We start from the raw sequence: 26,233 nt of genomic DNA, 5'->3' as shown, positions 1-26,233 counted from the left end.
CAAGGAAGGTGCTGTCAGCCATCCAAACACGAGTTTGAAAAATGTTTCCAAAAATAGAATCACAGATTTGACAAATGTATTAACTGTATTGGAGAGTACTCTGAAGGTGATATGGATGTTTTAGGGGGGAAAAATTTTAATACATAGCTTTCAAAAATGTTTCCCATTTTTGGGGGGTGGTAGCCCCTCATATTTGTGAAGTTAGACATCAAGCACAGCCTGGGCTATAACCTCCAAGAGTGCTGACTACTTAGCAGAACAGCAAGTGGCAAGAAGGTTACGGCTCAGGAATAGATAGATGGGAAAACTCCCCTGCTACCTTCCAGAGTCACTGTATGAAAGGATCAACGTTTAGTTTCAACAACCGGCACGGCACGCTTTCGGAAGCCATGGAGGGTGTGTAATTCATCAAAGATGATTTTTCAGATTGGGATTCTCCCAGTGTGAGCAAAAAACCTTTCCAAGAAGTTAAATGTTGATGATCAGCATCCAGCTAAACTACCATCACCCACTACAAATGAGTCAACATCTACAAAATGTAGAAGGATGACCTTGGTGGGAAAGGACAGTACTGGAGCTGTTTTTCTAACGGGATGATCCTGCCCATAACCTGTATAAAGTAGAGCGATTAGAAAACAAAAAGCGGAAAAGATTCTACTATGAAAAATCTGCATTTGAAGACTACCAAAGATGCTTCACCTTATGAGAGTTCACACCCAAGGATGTGCACACGTCCAACTCAGGTCAGTTTTGCCATTTCACTGGGTATCACTGAGGCATGTCAGAAAACAAGAAGTGAGAGTCCCATGACCACCAAGGGAGACCCAGGAGTCAGGTGGGTTCAAGAGCCCTGTGTGAAGAAATGGTCGGGGCCACACAGGTAACAGCAGACAGCAGTGGGCTTCTCAGTCTGTCACTGTGGTAAAGCTGAGTGCCTTCAACAAGGAATCTGGACACCTAACCATGTTAAAGGAGCTCCACAGCACATGCCTGAGCAGGGCAGAGGTCAAGAGACACTGTGGTCACTTGGTGCATGTGCACTGGGCGGGGAATAGGGGAGGATCGGTTATGTGCGTCTGGCTTCACAGTGCTTGCTTAGCAGCCAGCATGGTGACTGACATGTGCACGCGCTGTTCTGGTTAATGTCACTATTTGCATACTATTTGTCTGAGTTGCAGGATTAGGCATAAAAATGGAGCCACTCATTTACACGGTTAAATTATTTTTAAGTTCAAAATTAAAATGTGGGCAGTGCTCATGAAATCAATCAGCTGTAAGAGGTGGGCCATCCTGGCTCAGGACTGGAAGATGATGTTATCGTCACCCACCGGAGGCACAAGGTCAAAGTCCGAAATCTGCCAGAAATCGACCTAGCCTTTTGCTCTCCGGAAAGGAGAAGAAAGTGATTTAAATTAAAGAGACAATGAAAGCAGGTAATAGGGGCGGTGTGGCAGGCTGGTGAAGGGCCAAAGTCACAGGCAGGGTGTGGAACACACTGGTGACCCCAACAGGGGCTGGCACCGAAATGGCTGTCTACAGTTTGTGTAGTGCTTCAGCACAAATTCATACTTCTTAAGAAATTTCTGTAGTTAAAAAAAAAAAACTAATGAGAACTTGGGAACCTGGTTTAGAAGTAGGAATTATCTGTATATTCTTAAGGTAAAAGTGCCCGCTATATTGATGTTTTCCTACTTGTAGGTACTGCTGTTAAGTACCTTGGGTAAGCATATCACACACCAGCTTAGAGCTGTGTAGTAATTCTCAGTTGTGGTGTAATAAAATAACAAGTACATTTAAAATTAGTACTACAAATTATAGAGGCATAGAAATTTATCTGATTCTTTTCCTAAAAAAACGTTGTTTGCAACATTAGAATATTTTGTACATTGGTATTGAGAGAATCTCATTAGCATCTCTAATGATTCATTTGGAGACTTTTGAATTCATTTCCTGGTAACAGCATTATGGTGTGTATCAGTACAAAAAGGCCACAGAAATTTAAACAAGGAAAACTGCTATACTATTTAACTATTTACTGTCTCCATTTTAAAAACCTGCTGGCAGCCACTGAACAAAATATATTGAAACAGTTGTTGCTTCTCTAACAAATTGTGTGTCCATAATTTTTGGTTTTGCTTCCCTCTCAAGACTGTGTGTTACATCTATTGGAAAACAGATATTCACAGATAAATAAAATAAAGAAATAGAAAGTAATAATTTGTAGGGAAGAAGCCCTCTCTGTTTTTTTGTTTCAAGAATGGATTCTGGTTTAATTAGTGGAACTAACAGGTGTGGTGAGTCTGAAAGAGAAAGAGTGTTAGTGGGTTAGGAGAAGTTTTCTTGAAAAGCCCGTTTTACATTGAAGCCATCCTTATTCCAGCTGAGAACTACTTAATCTTTTCTGAAATGACATAAAGCAGGGATTTCAATGTAGTGTGGGAAAACCTGCCTTTCTTTGAACCTGACAACATCATTACCACCCTCAAAAACTAGTGTTAAGCCATACATCATTCATTTCTTCAGAAAAGTCCTTAGCTTTAGAGATTTTTGTGTATTCTTTCAACCAAGTAGGCATCTTTTATTAACAAAACCACGATATCTGGCCGTAGAGAACAGAATTAACACATTAATAGTAACAGTAGCCTTGGGTAGACAAGAATTATTTCATACTAATACTAATAATTTATATTTAATACTTTGTTGCCTAATAGACCTCTATTCTGTTTTAAAGTGACCTTCACGGTCAGCATTCGAAGGCAGACATTAATCAATTGTACTAGTGTTTGTGAGACATTTCTGATTGTAAATTTGAGATTTTAAGGAAAAAGGCTTAGTTTAAACTGACTCAATAGTCTTCCATTTTAAGAAGTGAAATTAAGCCTTGTATTATACACATCATTTTTAAGTATTTTTTTAACTACAAGATTTTTTCACCAGGAAATGTAAATGTAATCGTGTAAGAAAACTATCTTTCTACATTTATGAAGTATTTTATAATTTAGAAAACATTTTCTTATATTTCATTCCTTCAAAACATTAACTGTATTGTTGTCTTTATGGTCATTGTCTCTTCTCTGTAGTTAAATTAGGCAGAAAGAGTGGGTTAATACATAATGACTCTAAAACTACAACTCATCACTTCCAAATTATCTAGTGTTTTTCTGTCAGTCATTCTTAAACAAATTAACCTACACGTTTTCATATTACTTTCCCCTTCTTAAAGTATTTTGTCTTTGACTTGGCCCCACACTGGATTAACAAATTCATTCTCTCTACGTCTCCAGGGCAGAGCTCTACTCCATTGGGCATGTGACCGAGGGCACAAGGAACTTGTCACAGTCTTGCTTCAGTGCAGAGCTGACATTAACTGTCAGGTAAGCGTGGTGAAAGGTCGCAGTTTTCTTGGGATTTTGTGTTTGGTTTTCACTGAGATAAAGTCACATTCACAAAATTCAACATGTTGATGTTTTTTAGAGTGTATAATTTACTAAGATTAAATTCGCAGTGTTGCACAACCATTACTTCTCTCTATTCTAGAACAGCAGTTCTCAACCTGTGGGTAGCGACCCCTTTGGGGGTCAAACAGCCCTTTCACAGGAGTTGCTCAATTCATAACAATAGCAAAATGACAGTTAGGAAGTAGCAACGAAAGTAATGTTATGGCCAGGGTGTCACCACAACATGAGGAACTGGATGAAAGGTTGCAGCATTAGGAAGGCTGAGAACCACTGCTCTAGAACAATTTTATCACACAGAAAGGAAATCCTCTAGCCACCAAGCACTCACTCCCAATTTTTACCTCATAGGAGAAATCACTCATCAGTTTTCTGTCTCTATGAATTTGTTTTTTCTAATTATCTCATATAAGTGAAATCATAAAATATATGACCTCGTGTTTAATTTCTTTCATTTAGTACAATGTCTTCACGTTTCATCCCTATTGTATGTTGCATGTATCAGTACTTCATTCTGCTTTATGGCTTAATGTGTGAATAGGACACTTGTTGTTTATGCATTCATAGGATGGTCATTTGGGTTGTTTCTGCATGGTAGCCATTGAGGATGATGTTGCCATGATCACTTATGTACAAGTATTTGAATTCCGCCTCAGTACTTTTCGGTACGTAGATACATAGGAGTAGAATTGCTAGGTCATATGGTAAGTCTGTTTTTAACTTTTTAAAGAACTGCCAAACTGCCTGTCACAGTATCCTCACCACACTGTTTTTGCATTCCCTCTAGCAATGTAGGACTGTTTCGATTTCGCCACATCTTCAACAACATTGTTTTCTTTTTTAGCTTTGTATAACCATCCTAGTAGACAACTCATTGTGGTTTTGATTTACATTTCCTTAGTGACCAATGTTGTTACAATTTTTTTTCATGTGTTGGAGGGCCACTTGTATATCTTCTTTGGGAAAATGTCAGTTCAAGCCCTTAGCCCATTGTTAGTCAAGGTTGTAATAGATTTCTTGACTTTATACCCAAACCTATGCGCCATCAAGTTGAGATCCAATTCATAGTGTCTGAATACCAGAGTAGAACTGCCCTATGGGATTTTCTTGATTGTAATTATGGATTACAGTCGATGAAAGCGGGTGGGTTTAAACTGCCAGCCTTTTTGTTAGTGTTCGAGTGCTTATCTGTTGCACCCCCAGGGCTCCCTTTACTTGTGAATCAAGACATTTGTCACTGTTCAATTGTGAGAGCTCTGTATATAATGTTTGCTAAACCTTTAGTTATATGATTTGAAAATATTTTCTCTTTCTGTGAGCTATCTTTCCACTTTCTTGATACTGCCTTCGATGCATAAGTTTTCAATTTTGATGAAGTCCAATGTATCTATTTTTCTCTTTTACTGCTTTTATTTTAGGTGTCATACCTAAGAAATCCTTGCCAAATTCAAAGGCTTGAAGATTGACCCCCCTAGGTTTTCTTCCAAAGACTTGTATAGCCTTTCCTATGGCATGTAGATCTTCGTCCCATTCTGCATGTGGATTTCAAGGTGTGCCAGCACCGATTTTTTGAAGAGCCTATTATTCTTTCTCCTGTTGAATGAACTTGGTACCTTTGTTGAAATCCATGTAATCATAAATGCATAGGTTTCTTTTAGGACTCTTAGTTCTTTCCCAGTATTCCTTAGACCAACACCACACTGGTTTGGAAACTGTGGCTTTGTAGTTGCGTCTCTAGGTTTTGAAATTGAAAAATGTGAATTTCCTACGTTGTTCTTTTCAAGATTGTCTTGGCTATTTAGGGCCCCTTAGAGGTCCGTAGGCATTTGAGGATCGACTTTTCCATGTCTGTAGAAAAGCTCATTGGAGTTTTGGTAGAAGTTTCATTGCATCTGTAGATCTCTGGATGGTCTTGAGATCATAGTAATATTGAGTCTTCCCATTCACAAAAATGGGACAGCTATTAATTTATTCCAGTCTTCTGTTATTTCTTTTAGTTGGCAAGTCTTTCACCTCCTTTGTTAAATTTATTAAGGTTTTTTTGGTTATGTTGTTGTACATGGAATTATTTTCTTAATTTCCTTTTAGGAAATATCTAGTATATAGATATGCAAATGATTTTTTATCATACGTGTTGATCTTGTGTCCTACAACTTTGCTGAATTTGGTATGCTCTATTTTTATGTGAACGGTTTAGTAATTTTTTGAACAATCATGCCATCTCTTAGAGTGAATGGCCTTTCCACGACAGTGTTGAGTAGAGTAGTGAGAGCTGGAAGCGGGAAGCACTGTTTGCTGGAAGCACTGTTTGCTGGAAGCACTGTTTGATGTAGAATTTTTTTAAGTGCTCTTCATCTATTCTATGTATCATAACAGGGTGTTTTTTTGTTTTAAAAATCATACATTAGTTGAGATGATTATGTTTTTTTCATTTTATTAATGTGGAAAGTGTATATATATTACATTAATTGATATTTATTTGTTAAACTATTCCTGGAATAAATTCTACTTAGTCATGTTGCATATTATTTTAATATGCTGCTGGATTGAATTTGTTTATATTTTGTTGTGGAATTTTTTAATCTATAGTCATTAAAAGTATTGGTGTTTACTTCAGTTTTCTTTTTCTGGCTTTTGTATTAGGTTAATACTGGCCTCAATGAGTTAAGAAATGTTTCCTTCTGTATTTTGGAAGAGTTTGAGAAGGATTGGTGCTAATTTTTCTTTAAATGTTCAGTAGGATTCACTAGTGAATCCATCTGATACTTGAATTTTATTCCTTGAGAGGTTTTGATTATTGATTCAATGTCTTTGTTTTTTATAGGTCTGTTCAGAATTTCTATTCTTGAGATAATTTTCATAGTTCATGTGTTTCTAAGAATTTTTCTATTTCACCTAGGTTAATTAACTTGTTATGGTACAGCTGTTCATAGTTCTTTTTATTTCGGTAAGATTGATAGGCATCCCATTTTCATTTCTGATTTTAGTTATTTGAGTCTCTCTAAGTGTAGCTGCAGAATTGCCCATCTCCTTGATATCTTCAAGGAACCAACTATTGCTTGTTTTGACTTACTGTCACTCCACTCTTTTTAAAAATGTCCTTTTTTTTCTGCTCTTGTTTAATTTCTCCCTTTTTCCCTTAGTTCCTTAAAATGTAAAGTTATTGACTGGAAACCTTTTTTCCTATTTCAATGTCACATTTATGCTACCAATTCCCCTCCGAACACTGCTTTCACTGCATCCCTTAGTTTTGCTTTGTTGTCTTTTTGTTTTCATTTGCCTCAGAGTATTTTATATTTCCTTTGTGGTTTTCTTTGACTCATTTAATATCTTCATATGAGAGTTCAAAATGTTTGTTGGGAAATTTCATTATCTTTTAATTCAATTTTTTCACAAACTTTATGAAAGCCCACTCACATTTGCAGTTTTCCAGTTTTCCTTATAGATTTCTAGTTTCATTCCATTGTGGTAGAAGGTATTTTGTATGGTCTCAGTCTTAAAATTTTCTTGGAACTTGTTTGGTGGCTTAGCATTTTGTCAGTCCTGGAAAATGAATCACTTGTACTTGAGAAGAATTTATATTCTGCTATTGTTGGATGTAGTGTTCTGAATGCACCATTGTTAGGCCTAGTTGATTTTTAATGTTGTTCAGGTCCTGTATTTCCTTATTACTCTTCTGTGCAGTTGTTATATCCATTATTGAAAGTGTGGGGTGTTGAAATCTCGATTACTGTAGAATGTGTTTATTACTTTCTTCACTTCTCTCAGTCTTTTGCTTTATTCATTAGGGGCTTTATTGTTAGGTACATATATGTTTGTAATTATTATTTATTCATTATGGTGTGATTTTTTTGCTCATTGTTTAATGTCTTTGGTAACAAGAGACAAAGAATTTTTTTCTAGTATTAATGTAGCTGCTTCAGCATATTTTCTTAGATGTCTTTTCCATCTTTTTATTTTCAATCTGTATCATTGAATCTAAAGTGAATTTCTTTTATATAGCATACAGATGGCTTTTTAAAAAAAATCTGGCACTTTGTCTAAAAGAGTTTAACCTATTTAGATTTAAAGTAAATACAGTTAAAAAACTGATCACTATCATTTTGCTATTTTTCTATGTCTTAGATATCGTTCTCCAGTTTCTTCTCAGCATTAATTTTTTATATCTTCTTTACAGCATCTTCATTCAGGTTTTCCCAGCATATGGTTTTCATTTTTTAAATACCACATATACTGATGTATAAGCCAAGTTTTTTTCAGCACATTTTTTATGCTGAAAAAGCCCCCCCAGTTTTTTGTGGTAAAATTAGGTGCCTTGGCTTCTCCTCGATTATATAGGGGTATATTGATAGTCCCCATTGTTTTACTTTAGAATAGTAATCATTTTTAATTTTCTGGTTTTTCTCTTAATTTCCATGTTCCCACAAGTTTATATTGAGTCTGAAAGTTGAAGTTTAGATTTCTGACATATTTTGAAGCTTAGAAATAGTACTCCCTTAGTCTTGCCATTTATCAGACAATTTTAGCATCATAAACTTTTGAGATAACAAATAATAGCTGTACCTTTAAATATTCCTAATCAGTTTTTTCCTTTGATGTAACTTATTTAAATGAATGATTGTATTGACTTACTTTGATTCTTTTATCCTATAAATCCATAGCAAAAGTGCCCGGTACTGAATCACAACACTGAATATAGAAATTGCCCTCCAGTTTCCAAATAAAATATAAAGTTAGTTTTCTTTTGAGTGATTTTGTTTTTAAAGTATTTATCTTAAAGAAATGCTTCATTAGGAAACAAAACCAAATACCGCACCTCCCCCCCCCCCCAAAAAAAGCAAGCTGTTTCCACAGAACTCTTTTGAGCCTCATAATTAACTGTAATTATACTATCAATGAAAGACAGGTAGTCAAATTACCTAAATCTTCTGAGCCACAGGCCACTGCTTTCTTTGTGGGTGGCGGTGGAGAAAAACAGTATTTTCTAAGGAATGTGTATGTACCCGTAAATGAAGTATTGAACATCTGAGTTCACCTTGGGCTCAGAAATTTACAAAAACTTTATATTTTATCCGGCTCTACAGGGTCTGCCTTTTTGACTAAAATAGTACTAGAAACACTAGGTAGACTGTGGTAAACAGTAGAAAGATTGACTTCAAGCACGTTGCTTTCTATCATGTATGCAAAAGATAATTATGCATCAGTACTGTGGTACTGTGTGGTTTGGAAATGACTGGATGGCGGTGGGCCTGGGTGTTTTGTTTGCTTGTTTAAATGTAGTTTGTAAGTACCAAATAGCAACTACCTTTTCCTGTGGAGATTTACAGCCTCCAGTAACCCTGTGTGAACCTACTTTGCTTTGGAATCAACTCGATGACAGTGGATTTTTGGTTATAACAATCCTAAGGAATAATTTTAAAGTATTTATTTCAAAGGGAGTCCCTGGGTGGCAAAAATGCTTAATACTCAGTTGCTCACTGAAGGGTTGGTGATAGGAGTGTACACAGAGGCACCTTGGAAGAAAGGCTGACGAGCTGCTTCTCAAAAATCAGCCATTGACAACTCCTGTGGAGCACACTTCTACCCCGAAACAGGATCCACCCGAGTCAGAATCAACGGATTCTTTGATTTTGTTTTTTAAGGTGTTACAGAATGTCCTTTGGAACAGAATCTCTGGAAGATTCCTTATGCAATCCAAATAAATGCTATGAAGCATTTTAAGAAAGGAAAACCAATCTTACTGATTTTAAAGTTAAAATCATCAGTCTATAATTATTTGTTCAATGAATGATTGAAAAATATTAAGATTTCTTTCAAGAAATCTTTTAAAAATGAAATATAATTCATATAGCATTAAAATAGTCACCCTTTTAATATGTGTAGGTTATGGGGCTTTACTACATTCAAAAACACGCAGCCATCACAGCTGACTAATCCTAGAGCATTTTCACAACCACAAAAGAAATCCCATGCCCACACTGGTCATTTCCCATTACTCTCAGCTCACAACTGGCACCACCAAGCAGTCCGCTGCCTGCTCTATGGATGTGCCTCTTCTGGATGTGCCTGTCTCAGGCAAGCAGATCATACATTATGTGGCCTCGTCATTTCTTTCTTGCTTCTTTCACTTAGCACGTTTTCATGATCCATTCAGATAGTAGCAGGTATTGGCACATGATTTCACTTGCTGGCGGAAAAATTTCCCATATAGAGACTTGTCACATTTTGTTTATCCATTCATGAACCTAATGGTCATTTGGGTTGTTTCCAGTGTTGGCTATTATGAATAATACAACTATGAACATTCGTATGCATGTTTTGTGTGGACATTTTAAAATTCACATTACTAATGTGCTAAAAACCAGTGAATTACAGACTTTAAAATGGTGGATTTCATGTTATATAATTTTACCTCAATTTTTAAAGAGCAAAAACAGTTCCTAATTATGGGGGAGAGGGGAACTCAGAGTTTTGCAGATGGAAATAGTAAAATACTTGTTCTTTGTTCTTTGTATTGATTGTAAAAATAATTTTGTTTTGTTTTCTTGTATCATGAAATTTCAGAATGCAGTTATTTATTTCAACTATATTTAATTTGTCTCAAAAAGAAATTTCAAGTGTAAAAATAATGGTTTTTTGTTTTTGTTTTTTGCATTTATCCAAAAGTTATATTTTATAAGAAATGAGATCTCAGGCAATATTCCATATTCATAGGACAGCATTTCGTTCAGTTGCACATGGGGTCTGAGTTAGCGCTTACTGGCAACTAACAACCTGTTTTAAAAGGTTACCAGTAGAAAACTAGAAACCAAACATAAAAGTTAGAAAACTAGAAATAAGAAAATTTCATCAAATCAGTAAAAGGCATGATAAATAGAAATTAAGAGGGGGAAAAAGAAATTAAGAAGGAAAAAACCCCTAATAATTATAATAAATATGTTATAATACTCCCTTTTAAAATACTCCCTTTTAAAAGATAATCCCTTTTAAAAGATAAACCCTCACAATGACTTAAAAACAGTCTTATCAGATTGTTATAACACATATCTAAAGCAAATTGGCTCGTGTGAATAATAATTATAAAATGAACTAAGAGGGCAAATACTATTAAAAAGAATTATTTGTGGCAATTTTAATAGAATATTATTAGAATTCCAGGCCAAAATCCTAAAAGGGGGGGAGGAGATTGATATTCCTTAAAGGTATAGCTCCCCATGGTTATGAACCTTTATGCATCTACATAAACATATAAAACAAATTATACAAAGCAAATGCTAGAAGTACCAGAAAAATTGACAAAACCCATAAGGCATACCTTTCCCAAAAAGTTGTTAGATGCTAATATATAGTATTTAAGTAAAATAAGTAATCTTAACTTGATCACATGTAAATTTGTGCTTTATTTGTAATGAAATTTTGATCTAACAAACAGGAAATAGGTATTCTTTCCCCCATTCGTGGATCATTTATAAAAATTGAACAAATGTTAGTGACGAAAAATACAGGCGTCCCCAACATCTGTGATAGAGTTCTTTCCTAACTACATTTTAAGTAATTTCTGACACAAATCTAATACTTTTCTTTTTTAGCTTTAATAATTACTATCTTTTATTATCAATATCTTTATAAATCTGATCTTGTCTTTAGGGTTGGATGCATTACATGTAATCTCACAGATATACTTTAATACATATATTAAAAAGTTCAAAAGTCGTAAAAATGTACTCTTGTACTGAAGAAATGGACAATGTTGAAATTTTGTCAATTTAGATAATAAGCGTCACTGGTAAACATTCTGGATGACCTGGATTATCCTGGGAATTATTGTGTTCCCAGTCAGAAAATCAGTGCGCATTGTCTATTTGGCCTTTTTCTTTGTAGATTTCATGGTAACATCTCACTATGAACTCTAGCAAAGTGATCCGTGTGTAGGTTCATATTTTTAAACAACTGAAGCCTCTGATTAGTTTGGGGGGAAAAAACTGCCACCTGATCTTTTGACTGTAAAATTTTTTGACAGCTTCTCTCCTTCTTCCTCATTATTTCTTTCTTCTTCAGCATTTCTTTCCCCTCAAAATCCATTAAGTCCTCATCTGTCAGTGCCCCATCTTCATGATCTATGAGGCATTCCACATTGGCATACCAAGTTCTAAATTTAGTGTTCTTGACTATGGATAATTTTTCATCGCATTATTCTGATCAAATGCTCACACCATGTTCATGCAACTCAGCAGTTTTTTCCCCCAAATCCTCCACATACATTTTCCTATAACTTTCTCCTAGGAAGATGCAATGTTCTGCATACACTGATGAATATTATAATTCATTCAAAAATCATGTCATAATTTTTCCATCAGCTATGGCTTTTGCCTGAGCAGACGTAGTCCCTAGGTAGCATGCCTTGAAAGAGGCATGTGCACCTTTTGCATGTACTGAGTCGCTGATGCCTCACTGGAAAGTAGGACGCCACTTTTATGTCTTGATTCAAATTTAGAATCAAGTAGCACAAGAATTTTTAATGCGATGCTGCTTTCAAGACAGGTGCCCAAACTGGGGAGAAACAAATTTAAAATAGATGGTCCGAGTTTGGTTTGACATTGAGTTGTAAATCAGTGATTATCTTGATAATCTCCCTTATCCAAGAGCATAATTCATGTAGGTTATCTGTCCTAACAATAAGGGAATCAAAATTAGAATATATCTTTGAAATAATGAGCTAAAAAAAGTTTAGGGAATAAATTTTGTATTTCCAGCAGCAGTGTATGAGAGAAGTTATATTTCTCCATCCTTACCAAAATAATTTGTCATCACACTTTGTTCTCTACTTGTTTGTTAAACCAATACCCAACTCACTACTTTGAAGTCAATTGGAAGTCATAATGACCCTAGATTGTAAATCTTTAAAATACTAGACAGACAGCCTCCGCTCTCGCCCACAGAGCAGCTGGTGAGCTTGAAATACTTACCTAGTGGTTAGCAGTCCAGTGCTTAACCCACAGCACCACCAGAGTGCCTTTGACAGTGAATACTGGTGTATTATTTTTAACTTGCCCTTTTCTAAAGACTACTATTAAGCCTTTATCAGCATGTTTATGAATCATTTTTATATCATTTTCTAAGAACCATCTCCTCATGTCATGTGCCTACTTTTCTGTTGGATAGTACTTTTCAAAGGAACTTTTTATGGAATAAGAAAAGTTTAAACTTTCTCTGTGATATTTTAATTAAAACTATCTGCCAATTATTACTCTCAATTTCTATCAACCATGGATTGTTTTAGTACTTTCATGCTTTCATAGTTTCTTTGATTCATCTATGTTTACTTTGTATCATGTGTATATAATAGGAGTCAATTATTTTTATCCAGAATCCAGTTATTCCAATATTGTTTATTGAATATTCTATCTTTTCTCTATTGATTTTAAATGCCTTCTTTATCATATACTTAATTTCTGTATGTATTTTAGTATAATTCTGGTCTTATTCTTCTATTCTATATCTCTATTTGTGTGCATAAGAAAAACCAACAAACCAAACGCGCTGCCATTGACTCAGTGCCCACTCATAGTGACCCTATAGGGCAGAACAGAACTGCTCCTATGGGTTTCCAAGACTAACTCTTTACAGTGGGAATAGAAAGCCTGATTCTTCTCCATGGAGCCACTGATTTCGAACTGCTAACCTTGTGGTTATCAGCCTAATGCATAACCAGGGGTATAAGATGCTGTTTTAAGTATTTTGCCTTGCACTGATGACTATGTAGGACAAGCTTTGGGCTGTTAACCAAAAGGTTGGTGTTTCAAACCCACCATTGTTCTGAAGGAGGTTGCCTGCTCCTATAAAGATGTACAGTGTAGGATACCTATATATAGGGTCACTGTGAATCAGAGTTGCCTCAATGGCAGTGGATTTAAGGTTTTTAGAGTATTGTAGCTTCAAATCTTATTTTAGTATTGCTTAATATTGCTTAATAATTGTTTTTTAAATTGCATAGCGAACATTCTCTACTTATTCGGAATCTCTTTGCCTTTTTGCTTGTTTATATGAACACCTAACTTCATATAAGTTAGGAGTTGGGCTGTTAACCTCTGTGATTCAAACCCACCATCTGTTCCCTGGGAAGCTCTCTGCTCCTATAAAGGTTTACAGCCTGGGGAACCCAACACAGGGTCACTATGAGTCAGAATGGACTTGATAGCAGTAGTTTGGTTTGTGTGAACTTTAAAGTCACCTTGTGAACCCACCTCCCCCTCAATTACCACCACAGACGTTTTATTTTACATATATATAAATATACGTATTCTAAAGGCCATTAGTACACTTCTGTCTTTTATTTAGTGTGAGTTGTTAAGACTATTTTTGAAGGAAATGTCCCCAAGCTAGGCATTGCTCGATATTTTTTATTTGTGTGTTCCTCGTATTCTATTTATTTGAGTAATATAATTATTACAAACAATCCCTGTGTTAGGCCAGGTTAACTAGAGAAACAAATCCAGTGACACTCATATATATGTTTTTAAAAAAAGCTTTATATCAAGAAGTAATTTTATATCAAGTAAACATCCCAGCACAGTCCAACCCAAGTCCATAAGTCACATACTAGTCCATAAGCCCCACTTCAGACTCGTGCACTCTCATGGAATGATGCAGAGTGCTGGAAGATCACAGGCCGGTGAGGGAAAAGTCTTGAAGATCCAATGGTGGTGGAAGTACCATAAGGCTCAGCGTGGCTCGCTAACAGGAAGGTAATAGCAGAGAGAGAGAGAGGATGGGGGTTCCTGGGACCTTCCTTATGAGAAGGCCACACCCACAAGGAGGCATTATCAGACTGTAACCCAAATGACAGGCTAGGCTGAAATTATGTTAACTACCACAATCCTCAAACTGCCTTATCTGGTTTTATAGAACACTTTGCTGAACCCCAACTTTTCACTAATTCAGAGTGCAAGTTTCATTTGGGTTCAAAACCCATTCAGAGTGGGTTTTCAGGATGGGTCAGTTAGAACTGCCCCTTTCTATTCACATGACCATTTGATATCACCCTTCCCTTGGTTTTCCTTTGTTATTGACCATCATAACCCCTACTGCGTCTGTTCAATTATTGGAAATGATTCTGACTTTGTCCATTTGGATTGCTGACATGCATCCAAGTCAGAGGGCTTCTGAAGATTAACTCCCAGAATAGCTCTCCCTTTGTAATTTCTTTTTGGTATTGCTATTGAAAACTCTTTTCAAATGTAGACAATACAAACACAATAAATAGAGGGAAAACTTCATTCCCCTCATGACTCAGTCCTTCTTAAACAACATTATTATTGACTGGCCTATCAGTTGCCAAAAGAGAAAATCAAATTTATTAGAAGTATTTGCTTGGCCACAGATCTTGGTCCTAACCCAGCACTGACAGGCTGGTTTTATCAACTATCTGAAGACTAATTTTTAACCATTAGTCTGAGACGAAGTAGTAATTAGAAACATGTCAAAGTCTAATCTGGGTTTTTATGTCATTTTTACCCTTCAATATTTCTTATACATTCTTTCATTGCACTGTGGTTTCTAAGTTCCATAAGTCTGATAGAATTAGAACTTTTAATTTTATTTCTAGGAAAGATCCTTTATAAATTTCATTTGTTCTCCGGTAGTGTTATAGACACAGTCTTATCAGTGTTGCTTGGCCGTGAGTTTGTAAAGTTCAGCCTTGGAGGTGAGGTTGTTAGCACATTGGGGATTAGGATATGGGTTAAGACTTCTTGAGTCACTGATTTCTCAAGCCCTAAGTAAAAACCAAAATTACTCCTAAAGCACTTAAGAGCTATTTAGTGCTGAAAATGTATCATTAAACTTTTTCAGATTTGTTAAAAAGTAACACTGAGGAAGTCTGGCGGGGGAGGATAGAAAGCAGCCCTGGTGGCATAGTGGGCTTCAGCCACATTGAGCTAACCAAAAGGTCAGCATCTCGAACTCACCAGTCATTCCATGAGAGTAAGATGAGGCTTACAGTTCCCAGAACCCACAGGGGCAGTTCTGCTTTGTGTGACAGCTCACTATGAATTGGAATAGAGGTTTGGTTTGGTTTCAAGGCGGGAGTGGAAGCATAGGTGTCCACGGTGTGAACTGGGTGGTTGTGCAATTCAAAAGGGAAAAAATGGTTTGAGTGGTATGGAAAGAGTCAAGGTCTTCGTGACTTTTAGGAGTTACTGAAATTTGTGGCTGATAGACTAACAGAGTTTATACTCTTTCAGTGAATGCTTTGATAATTGTAAAATATTTCAAACACATGGGAAAAGTATGAAGCAGTACATAAGACCATCTGCAGTTTTCATTACCTATGTGTGTGGTTGTGGGCTGAAAATATAAAGCAGTTTTTTGTGCTTAGTAGGTATCAAGCATTGTCTCCTTGAGGCATCCCATCAATCCTATAATGTAGGTATAGTAGTACCTGCATCTTCCTGATGGGGACCAGGGAGCACAAGAAGTCACACGGCTGGAATGCAATCAAACCTAGATCTGATCCTGTGAATTCTGGTTCCAGAGTACAAACTCTTAGACATGTCCACTAGAGAGTTGGAGCGGTTTTATTTTTGTATCAATTTCATCTTAAATATATGTAAATGTAAATATATGTAAAAAAAAACAAAACAATCTCACTGCCGTGGAATCTTTACGACTCATGGTGGCCTAGCTGTAGAAATCATAGAGAATAAGAGGGAGATTTTCAGACGCTGTAGGAAATTGACTAAAGTGCCATATGGGGAGCCAAACAAAAACCTATTCCCAGGTTTCTGTCTGTGGTGTTGATTGGGTCAAAGTTTTATTGACCTAAGGGAAAAGCAGGTGGTTTTGTGGAAAGCTTTTAAGTTATGACTCTGGTTTTTTTTAAGATGTTAATTTTGAAGTGCCTGTGTAGGGTAATTGGTTACATGTTAGGCTGCTAACTGCCAGGCCAGCAGTTTGAAACTACCAGCCACTCTGCGGGGGGAAAAGGCAAAGCGTGCTACTCTCTTAGAGTTACAGTTCTGCTCTGTACTGACCCACCTGGGTCAGTAACATATGGGAGGCACAAAAAGCAAATTGGCTCCTGAGAGCTGACCACACTGAAGCTAAAGAGTGAGGGCTGGCCAAACCAAGACGAACCAGTAGTGGCCTGCTGTTGATTACAAGCCTTAGGAGGCATGGTGTGATCCTTCATGACCATGAGTGGGGCCAACAGAGCCCTGAACATGAAGGCTTGGGAGGCTTCCTGGTTGACATGAACAGCTGTTTTCAGGAGGGTAGTGCATCCTGTAGGGTGTGGGAAGCTCCACATTTTGATGGATCCCACCCTGTTTTATCCACTCGTATCCTCTCTAACCATAATGATTCTATAATCATGAGTGTTATACTTGCCATGAATTATGTGAGTCATCCTAGTGAATTATCAAACCCAAAGCAGTAATGAGAGTCAACTAGTTGGCAAGGTAAGAGCATCATGTGGACTCACCAGCTGTGGCTGCCGTCTTCATTGGTGTTCTCTAGTTTACTTCTGTGTTGTAATACTGAAGCCCTGCTGGCGTAGTGGTTTCGCAATGGGCTGTGTTCCATAGGGTCTGCATTTCAAAACTACCAGCAGCTCTGAGGTAGAAAGGCAGGGCTTTCTACTTCTAACTGTTATAGTCTCCAAAACTTGCAGGGGGCAATTATACCCTATCCCTTATAGGGTGGCTATGGGTTGACATCTACTCGCTGGTAGAGAGTTCAGAGGGTTCTAATATCCATTACATTGGCTACACAGAACACAGACAAAATTCGTGATTAAACGGCTTGTTAAGGAAGGTAACAAATTGTAATCCTGAGAAACACTCAGGATAGTTGTTTATCAAGGGATATTAACAAAGTCCTTTCAGGTCTGCTAATAACGGCCAAAGGGGCATACCCCTCTGCTGTAAACCTCAACCCAAAGGCATACAGCTCGAACTCCCATGAGTCAGCAAGCTGGCTTCCCCAATTAAGGGCCCAGAGACACCCACCGCACAAGCTGGATTCCTGCACAGAAACACTCAGCTTTACTTGCTCTGTGCGTTGGGAAAGTCCACAGCTTTGTTCCACGCTCTAGCGCCTGTTCCTGCTGCTGCACTCCTGATGTTACAGCTGCCTTCTACTTCCCGGAGGGCCACTGCACAGGGATCTCAGGTCCAGAGAACATGTTCTAATCCTGGCTCTTACTGGTAAAGAGATCTCTCATCCCGCCTCCCATAGGGCCCATTTTATACCCAGCAGATGGCATTCCAGGGACTTCTGTTCACAATTACGCACAGGTGAATCCTGTTAGGGCCTTCCCCACCTAGTCTTGCCAGACTCATGCAGGAAAAGGTAGTTGGGTGGAAGTTAGAGACTTTGGCTAGAAGAACCTCATTAGATAATTCACTGCCTCTGCACTGTCTTGAAAGAGTAGTGGGAAACCACCCCCAAGTTGGGATTCAGCAGTTCAGAACTTTAGGATGTCATGTAAATTTCCAATCTTGCATGATAAGTAATAGAAAACCAGTCCTGAATTTGTGGCCAGCAGGTCATAACATTGGGGTAGCATGTGGACTCCCCAGCTTTGGACTAACTCTGCTTATTTGGCAGGCTGGAAGGCAGTGTTCTTTAACTTGTAAGCTCTGACCCAGCTCCAGGTTGATTAGGATCAGAGAGAGTGGTTTGTGATGAGGATAGAGAAGAGGGAAGATGAGAACCAGATTTAATTTTTATTTTGGGAGGGTTGATTCTGATCCTTACCACACGATTTGTGACAAAAGTAGGATTTGCCCTTTAGTTAGCACACCATAGTTTTAAGATATTTGTTAGAATATTGTGCATAAATTTTTCCTTTATTATTTGAAGTAATTGAGGTATAAAATATATTTATTGGGGTACACAGTATACAGATATTAATGGTATAGCTCAATCCATTTTTACATATATGTGCGCCTATGTAAATACCACCCAGATGAAATTAAAACTTTTTCAATACTCCTGAAAGTTTTGCTCCTCCAAACTATTTCCATCAGTCTTTCTCTCTCCCCTCCCATCCCACTCACAAGTAAATGTTACGCCAACTCCGTCACCATAGATTAGTTGTACCTCTTTTTAATAGTCAAATACTTGAAATTATATATGTTCTTTTGGATCAGCTCAACGTAGCATTTGTGAGATTTATGCAGATCGTTATTTTTTGTTGCTGTATAATAAGATATTTTCATTTTAATGGACATTTAGTTTTTTGTCTTCAGCATTGGCTACTGAGAATAAAATGGTTGTGACACAACATTCTTGGCCTGATATACACATTTTCATTTATGTTTCATTCCACTTAGGAGTGAAATTCTGGATCATAAAGTAACTCTGCTTACCTTTTTTAGGAACTGCCTCCTGTTTCTCAAGAGACTGCACCATTTTCCATTCCCACCTACAAAGTTTCCCATTTCTCCACACCCATACCAGCACTGATCTCTTGTATTGTAACTGTTCTAGTGGGTGTGGCTGTTTGTGGCTTCACTTTGCATTTCCTTAATGGCTGATGACATTGTGCGCTGCGTGTGCTTGTTGATCACTTGTATATGTTCTTTGGAGACATGTCTCTTCAGATTTGGTTGTCTGTTTTTTTATTATTGAGTTGTAATAGTTCATTGTATGTTCCAAAGACACGCCTTATCATTTTATGATTTGTAAATACTTTCTTTCATTCTCTGTTGTCCTTTCACTTGCTTGATATAGTGCCCTTTCGTGCGGCATTGATGGAGTTCCATTTACCTGCTTGTTTTTATTGCTTGTGCCTTAGGTGTCATTTAAGAAATCATTACCAAGTCTGTATTTACAGCTATATTTTCTTCTAAGAGTTTTATAGTTTCTCTCTTACATATAGATCTTGGAAACATTTTGTATTCATTTTGCATATTGTGTGAAATAGGGGTCTAATTTTATTCTTTGGTATGTAGATAGATATCTAGTTGTCTCAACACCCTAAAAAAGAGATTTATATTCCATTCCATTGAATTATTTTGGTACCCCTGTCAAAAATCAATTGACCATAAATGAGAGGGTTCATTTCCCACAATTTGTTAGTTTACACTCACAATTTAATTCTACCCACTGTTATGCCTATCCTTAAAACAGTGCCATGCAGTCTTGATTACTGTAGCTCTGTAGAATGTTTCAACATTGGGATCTGAGTCGTCTACTTTTCCAGAATTGTTGTGGCTATTCCAGATTCCTTGCAATTCCATATGAATTTTAGGATCAGCTTGTCATTTTCTGCTTTAAAAAAAAAGGCAACTAGGAGTATGATGGGAATAGTGTTGTATGTGTTGATCGGTTGGGAAGTGGTACCATCTTAACAGTATCAAGTTATCTGGGCCAAGAGTATAGAATGCCTTTCAGTTTCTTCAGTGATGACTGATAGTTTCTAGTGTATACATTTTGTATTTTTTTTGTTAAATTTCTTCCTAAATATTGTTAATTCTTTTTATGCTATTGTAAATGGATTCTTTTCTTAATTTCATTTTCTGGTTGCTCATTGCTATAGAATTGATTTTTGTTTATTGATCTGGTATCTTGCATCCTTGCTGAACTCGCTTATTAATTGTAATTGTATTTTTAGTGGATTCTTTATGATTTTCTTTATACAAGATTAGTAGGTCATCTGCAAATAGAGATAGTTTTACTTCTTCCTTTCCAATCATATGCCTCTTTAAATTTCATTGTCCTAGTTAGAATCTGTGTTACAGTCTTAGAAAGAAGTCGAGAAAGTGGTCACCCTTATGTTGTTCCTGATCTTAGGAGGGAAATGTTCAGTCTTTCACCAGTAAATATGATGTTAAAATTGATTCATTTAAAAGTGTCAAATTAAGCTGACTTTCTTGGAATAAATCTCAATTGCTGGATTTGATTTTTTTAATTATTTAGACTTTTTTATCTGATTTCATAAACTATAATATCATATAGTATTCTCCAAGAGAGAAAGATGAGGCTGTCTCAGAAACCCTATATAGGGTCACTATGAATTAGAATTGACTAGATGGCAGTGGTTTGGGGCATTTGGTAGTAATACTACCAGATTTTTCTGTAAAAGTTATACTAGCCTCATAAAACCAAATGGCAAACATTTTCTATATGAGGGAGCTTTTAAAAGCTGATGGAAAATGGAATTGAAAGGCATTAGAATTTTCTTTCAAACTTTTTGAAGCCCTCTCATACTTACCACCTATTTAACACTTCTCATTTACAGCACAGTAAAATATATATATATATATATTGCATTAACAAGATGGTCAGCATGGATGGCAGCAATGGCTTGAGGAGGGTCCCCTACTGGTCCAGTTGACACAGGGGACTAGCCTTTTCCCTGGCCTTGGCCCCAGGTGGAAGCCCAGACAGTACTAGGCAGTGGGCACGTGTTCTGGGTTCCCAGCTCTTAAGATGCTTGAAGCCCTGCAACTGAAAGGCACTGGGAGGTGGGTCAGGAGGAAAGCAGCGTCAGAGAGGGGTTTGAAAGAAAGGTGTGAGTTGGTTGGCTTCTCCATGGGTACCAAATTGGACCTGAAGCCCCCTTGTTGGTTGGGCCTCAGAGGAAGCCCTAAGCCTCAGTGACTTGCACGGCCTGGGGGGCAGAGCAGCCTCTGGAACTGAACTAGCAGGGCATGCCAGGGTGGGAGGGGAGCCTGGAGGCCACTCTGTGAGGCGAGCTCTGACCCAACACAGGCAGAAAGTAAAGTGTGTTGCCATCAACCCTCCAGTTATACAGCTCAGCGTTAGGCAGCTTTCTCTCTCCCAAACCTCCTTCTCCCAAGAGAAACAGTCTGTAACGGGGCTCACCACAGTGTTCTCACTGGGTCAAGTAAGTCTGCGCAGTTATTATTTCTATAATCATATTTTCTCAACTTACGAAAATGGAAAAAAATATAGTCTGGAATAAAACTTCTCTACTTTCACATAGCACTGCTTTCCACACAATAGTCCTATGTTCCCTCACAAGCATCATTCTCTACTTTTTTTGCAATGGCCACACAGAACTCAGAAACAGTACACGTGATTACAGGGTTTATTAAGGACGTTAACAGGTCGCAATGCTGGTGAGAAATGCTCAGGATACAGTTGTGCAGTCAGGACATGGTACAGATTTCTCTTCGGCATGCTAATACATGCCACTCCACTATAAGCCTCAGCCTGAAGGCACTCAGCTCCGAGAGGACCCTACTCCACAGAGCTTCCACCTGGAGGCATCAGCTCCACCTCAGAGGGTCAGCAAACCCAACTCCCCAGTTAAGTGCCCAGGCGCCCTGACTCCACAAGCCAGCCTCCTACCCCAAAGTACTCAGCCTGGCTTGCTCTGTGACCTGAGAAGGCCACCCTGGTGTCTCGTACTCTGACTCCTGGTTCTGTTGCTGCGCCTCTGATGTCACAGCTATATTCTGGATCCTGGAGGGTCAGTGCACAGGGAGCTCGGGGTCACAGGACACACTCGATTCCTGGCTCTTGCTGATAATAAGATCCGGTCCCCTCCCCTACCCCTGCTTCTTAGAGGGCTCATTTTACACCTGGCATAATGTATCCATCTTGTTAACAGTTCCTCATAGGTAAATCCTATCAGCATCTTCCCCCTTGGACCGACTTCCCTTCTCACTGACCCATGCAGTGAAAGGTCCTGTTTGTACATGTAACATGCATAGGTAGTTATGTGTGTACACAAAACATGCAGTGAAACGTAGGAAACCAGAGCCTGTGTATACAGAGAACTTGAGAGAAGATAATCACACATTTTCCACTAAGAGAGAGCAATAGAAAAGTGGCAAGCTGCTTCCTCTCAAAGGTAGAAAATTTACAAGACCCAGAAAAACAAGACATTCCCATCAGGTTCCAGTTCTCACAGGTTTCGGTTTCTCTCTCTCTATCTCTCTTTCTCTCGTGTGTGTGTGTCTATACAACTGTGTAGGGGTGTGGTGATAACTAGAACAACTTTTAATTAAAACAAAAAAAATGATACAAAGATATAATAAGCACTATAGATATGAATTTGTCAGTGAAGCCCTCTAAGCCTGGGGCACATTAAACTACAGACTCTATTTTCTTCTTTTAAAAATTTTCATCTTAAGTTATAAAATGTTATTAACCTTGTGTTCATAATATCATCTTTTTACATGTTACCTATCTCTAGAGGTGTACAGTGATACCTACTTTTAAATTTTTTCTGATCTTAGCCATTTATCTTTTTCCTGAGTGTTCTTATTATGGCCTTAAGAACTTTTAATATTTTCAAATAACCAGTTTTTGGCTTTGTGGATTACCTCTATTGTACATTTCACTTTTGGGTCATTGATTTCTGCTCTTTATCTTTCTTTCTACTTTCATTTGTTTTAATCACTTTATTGTGGTACATATATATTTAAGAAAGCTTTTGCCATTTTTTATATATACGATTCAGTGACATTAATTATGTTCTTCTTGTTGTCTCACAATTCCTGTTACCCATTTCCAGGTTTTCCCATCACACTTAAAAGCAAGCTTAGTGTCCCCTAAGCAGTAACTCCCCCTAACCCCATCCTATCCCTAACAACTCCGAATTAACTTTGGGCTTGTTATTATTGTTACTGTGTACCATTAAACCAATTCCGACTCCACATAACAACCCTGTGTAACAGAATAGTACTGCCTCCATAGAGTTTCCTAGGCTGTAACTTTTACTCCAGGTCTTCCCCCATGGGTTTCAACCTCCATCCTTTCAGGTGGCATCTAGCTCCTCACCACTGTGACACCAGGGCTTCCCTAAGTGTGGAACCATCCACATATAGCCTCCACAATTTGTGCTTGCTTGTTTCTCCCACATATCATTTCATTTGAGCCAAGTTCATTTCTCATCCCATGCACAGCACCAGCAAATGCCCTAGGTAAGAAAGCACCAGGAGAGTCCACTCTCTGATGAACCTGCTCTCTGATTTAGTTCATTTAGGTTGTTTAGCTTCTACGACTCTCTGATATCTTTATAGCTAATTTTTAAATTTTTTTTCTGCTTTTTAAAAATGTTACAATGGAACAGTCTATATGTCTTCTCTCGTGCTATCTGGAACTAGAAACCAGCCATGTATCTAATTGTTTTACTACATTTTCTATTTAGTATCATATAATGTACCCTGGTGGCATAGTGGTTACGACTTGGGCTGCTAACCACAAGGGCAGCAGTTTGTAAGCCACCAGGTCCTCTGCGGGAGAAAGATGAGGTTTCCTACTACCCGGAGGAGTTACAGGCTCAGAAACCCATGTGGGCAGTTCTACCCTGTCTAGAGCGTCACTATGAGTCAGAATCGACTCGATGGCAGTGATTTTTTTTGAGTGTATTAAATATTTCTTTAAAACATTCTTATTGTTTTTTGGGGGCTGGGGGTTGCGCTTCTCAAGTAGAGTCCCTCTACTCAATGTATAGCCTAAAGTAATAAGAGCTGGGACACAAAAAAGACATACGCATACCTATGCTCGTTACAGTACTATTAGATGAAAAAACTAAATGCCCATCAGTGGAAGAATGAATAAATAAACTTCAGTGTATATATACACACACTACACAACTACACAGCATTAAAGAATAAAGATGAATCTGTGAAACGCCGCAGATCATAAATAAACCTGGAGGACAATTACACTGAGTGAAATTTGTCAATCACAAAAGTCCATTGTCTCAAATATTGTCTGAGACTACTATAGTTAAAAATCATGAGAAGGTTTTCACAACAAAAGAAGCATTCTCTAGTGGTTTCTGGGATCGAAGGGGCAAGAGGAAGGGGATTCACACTTTAGAAGGTAGAAAAGTGTTAACTTGGGTGAATGGAAAAACAATATACCCAGTAAAAAGGTTAACAAGAAATGATAGAGTTGAGGAGACACTGGAAGGTTTTCAGGAATTAAAGGCAATAGGCAAACACACAACCCTGTAATCGTGACGATTCACAAGGAGATGTTTGTATTGACACACAAGCTGAACAGGTGTGGAAGACAGTGAGAATGTACACATAGGTTTAACAGAGTATTTGTATGTGTGTGTTTACCTTTGCTGCAAATATATCCATGAATGTGGTAGAGCATACAGGGGGCAAAGTTATGAAAACTTCTTAGACATAATCAAACACCTTGAAGGAATGTATCACTAGGCTGGAGGATTTGGGACATCATTGTGTTAGTCTGGGTGGACTAGAGAAACAAATTTATAGATGCTCGTGTGTATGGGAAAGAGCTTTATACACAAGAGCAATTGAATATTGAGAAAACATCCCAGCCCAGGCCAGATCAAGTCTATTAAGTCCAATATTAGCCCATATGTCCAATAACAATCTATAAAGTCCTTCAGACTCACAAAACACTTGCAATGATGCCGAATGCAGGAAGATCACAGGCCAGTGAGTAGGCCGTCTTGTGGATCCAGTGGCATTGCAAGTGCTGGCAGGACTCTCCACTTAGCTCCTCCAGCTCAGGGCACTAGCGTAGTTCCATGTGTTTTGTCAGCTGCAATGTCTCCCAGTGAGTGAGCTTGTGTCCCGCCTCCAAAGAGCTATTTATCTCCTTAGTGCCTCCAAATGAGGCCATCAAGCTGTTAACGGATTGACAGGCAAAACTCCACCCCTTGACTCTTAATCCTCTCAAATTGACAACAGATTATGTAACTACCACAATCATTTTGGGAGTACCAAAGTCAAAGACAGTGTTCTATAGCCTAATTTGGTGAGTAGTGAGTGAAATCTTAAAAGGTCCTTAGAGGACATTTAAGGCACAACTGTTGTTCTCTCCTTATCCAGAAGAAAGAAGCACAATGAAAATCCAAAGACATATGGAAACAGCCTCATCTTTCTCCCACTGAGTGGCAGTTGGGTTTGAGCCACTGACCTTGTGCTTTAGCAGCCCAGTGCCTGACCCGTAGAGCCATCGGGCCCTTTAGTAGTCATATAAAACCCCAAACTCATCCAGACACTCTGTAGGAGAAATACTTAGCGATCTGCTACCATAAAGATCTTTACAAAAGCCAGGCTCACTGCCATAAAGTCAATTCTGAGTCTTAACAACCCTCTAGGATAGAGTAGAACTGCCGCCTCATTGGATTTTCAAGGCTGCAAATTAACCGGAGTGGAAAGCTTCATCTTTTTCCTGCGAGGTGACTGGTTGAGTCCAATTGCTAGCCTTGTGGTTAGCAGCCCACATTGCCGCTGGACTCCCTAGCGGTATGGTAGACCTTACAGTATGGAATTGTTATTTCTCCCTCATCGCTTTTCTTTGTAGTGTTTTCCTGTATTTTTACATGCTTTGGTTGATTTTTCAAACAGTAACTCCATAAAATACCATGTTGATATTTTTATTGGGGTTACACTAAGTGTATAAATTAATTTGGGGATAATTTACATTTATAATACTGAGTCATCCCACCTAAGAATAGGGGCCACTTTTTCCATTTAGCTAATAGAGCCCTGATGGCAAAGTGGGTTATGATTTGAACTAACCACAAGTCCACAGTTTGAACCCACCAGCCACAGCACAAGAGGAAGTTGAGACTCTGCTCCTATAGAGATGTCTCATAAACCCACAGAGGAGTATCTACTCTGTCCTCCTATGGCAGTGAGTTGTTATATGTTTTCACTTTTAATTTTCCCTATATACATTGTTCACATTTTTTAAATGTATTATTAAGTAGCTAATGGAATTTAAGAGATACATGCCTCCAAACTCACAGCAATCTAGGCAGTTCCAACCTGTAGAGATGCTGTCTTTACAAGAGTAGAAAGCCT

General features: G+C 37.9%; 1 protein-coding gene across 1 annotated transcript in view; it reads left to right on the top strand.

The window, feature by feature from the left end:
* Nucleotides 1-26,233, top strand: part of ACBD6 (acyl-CoA binding domain containing 6) — a 188,020-nt gene that overhangs the window by 94,825 nt on the left and 66,962 nt on the right. The window contains exon 6 of the mRNA XM_004706695.2: nt 3,285-3,374. Within this exon, the coding sequence (XP_004706752.1) occupies nt 3,285-3,374 (90 nt within the window). The remainder of the gene's footprint in view (nt 1-3,284; nt 3,375-26,233) is intronic.

The sequence above is a fragment of the Echinops telfairi genome, unplaced genomic scaffold (assembly GCF_000313985.2).
Source record: "Echinops telfairi isolate 266 unplaced genomic scaffold, ASM31398v2 ScPeMD7_7424;HRSCAF=8462, whole genome shotgun sequence".
In the NCBI taxonomy this organism is placed as follows: Eukaryota; Metazoa; Chordata; class Mammalia; order Afrosoricida; family Tenrecidae; genus Echinops; species Echinops telfairi.
Note: the sequence above shows the minus strand (reverse complement) of the source record. Positions and strands in the feature narration are given on the sequence as shown.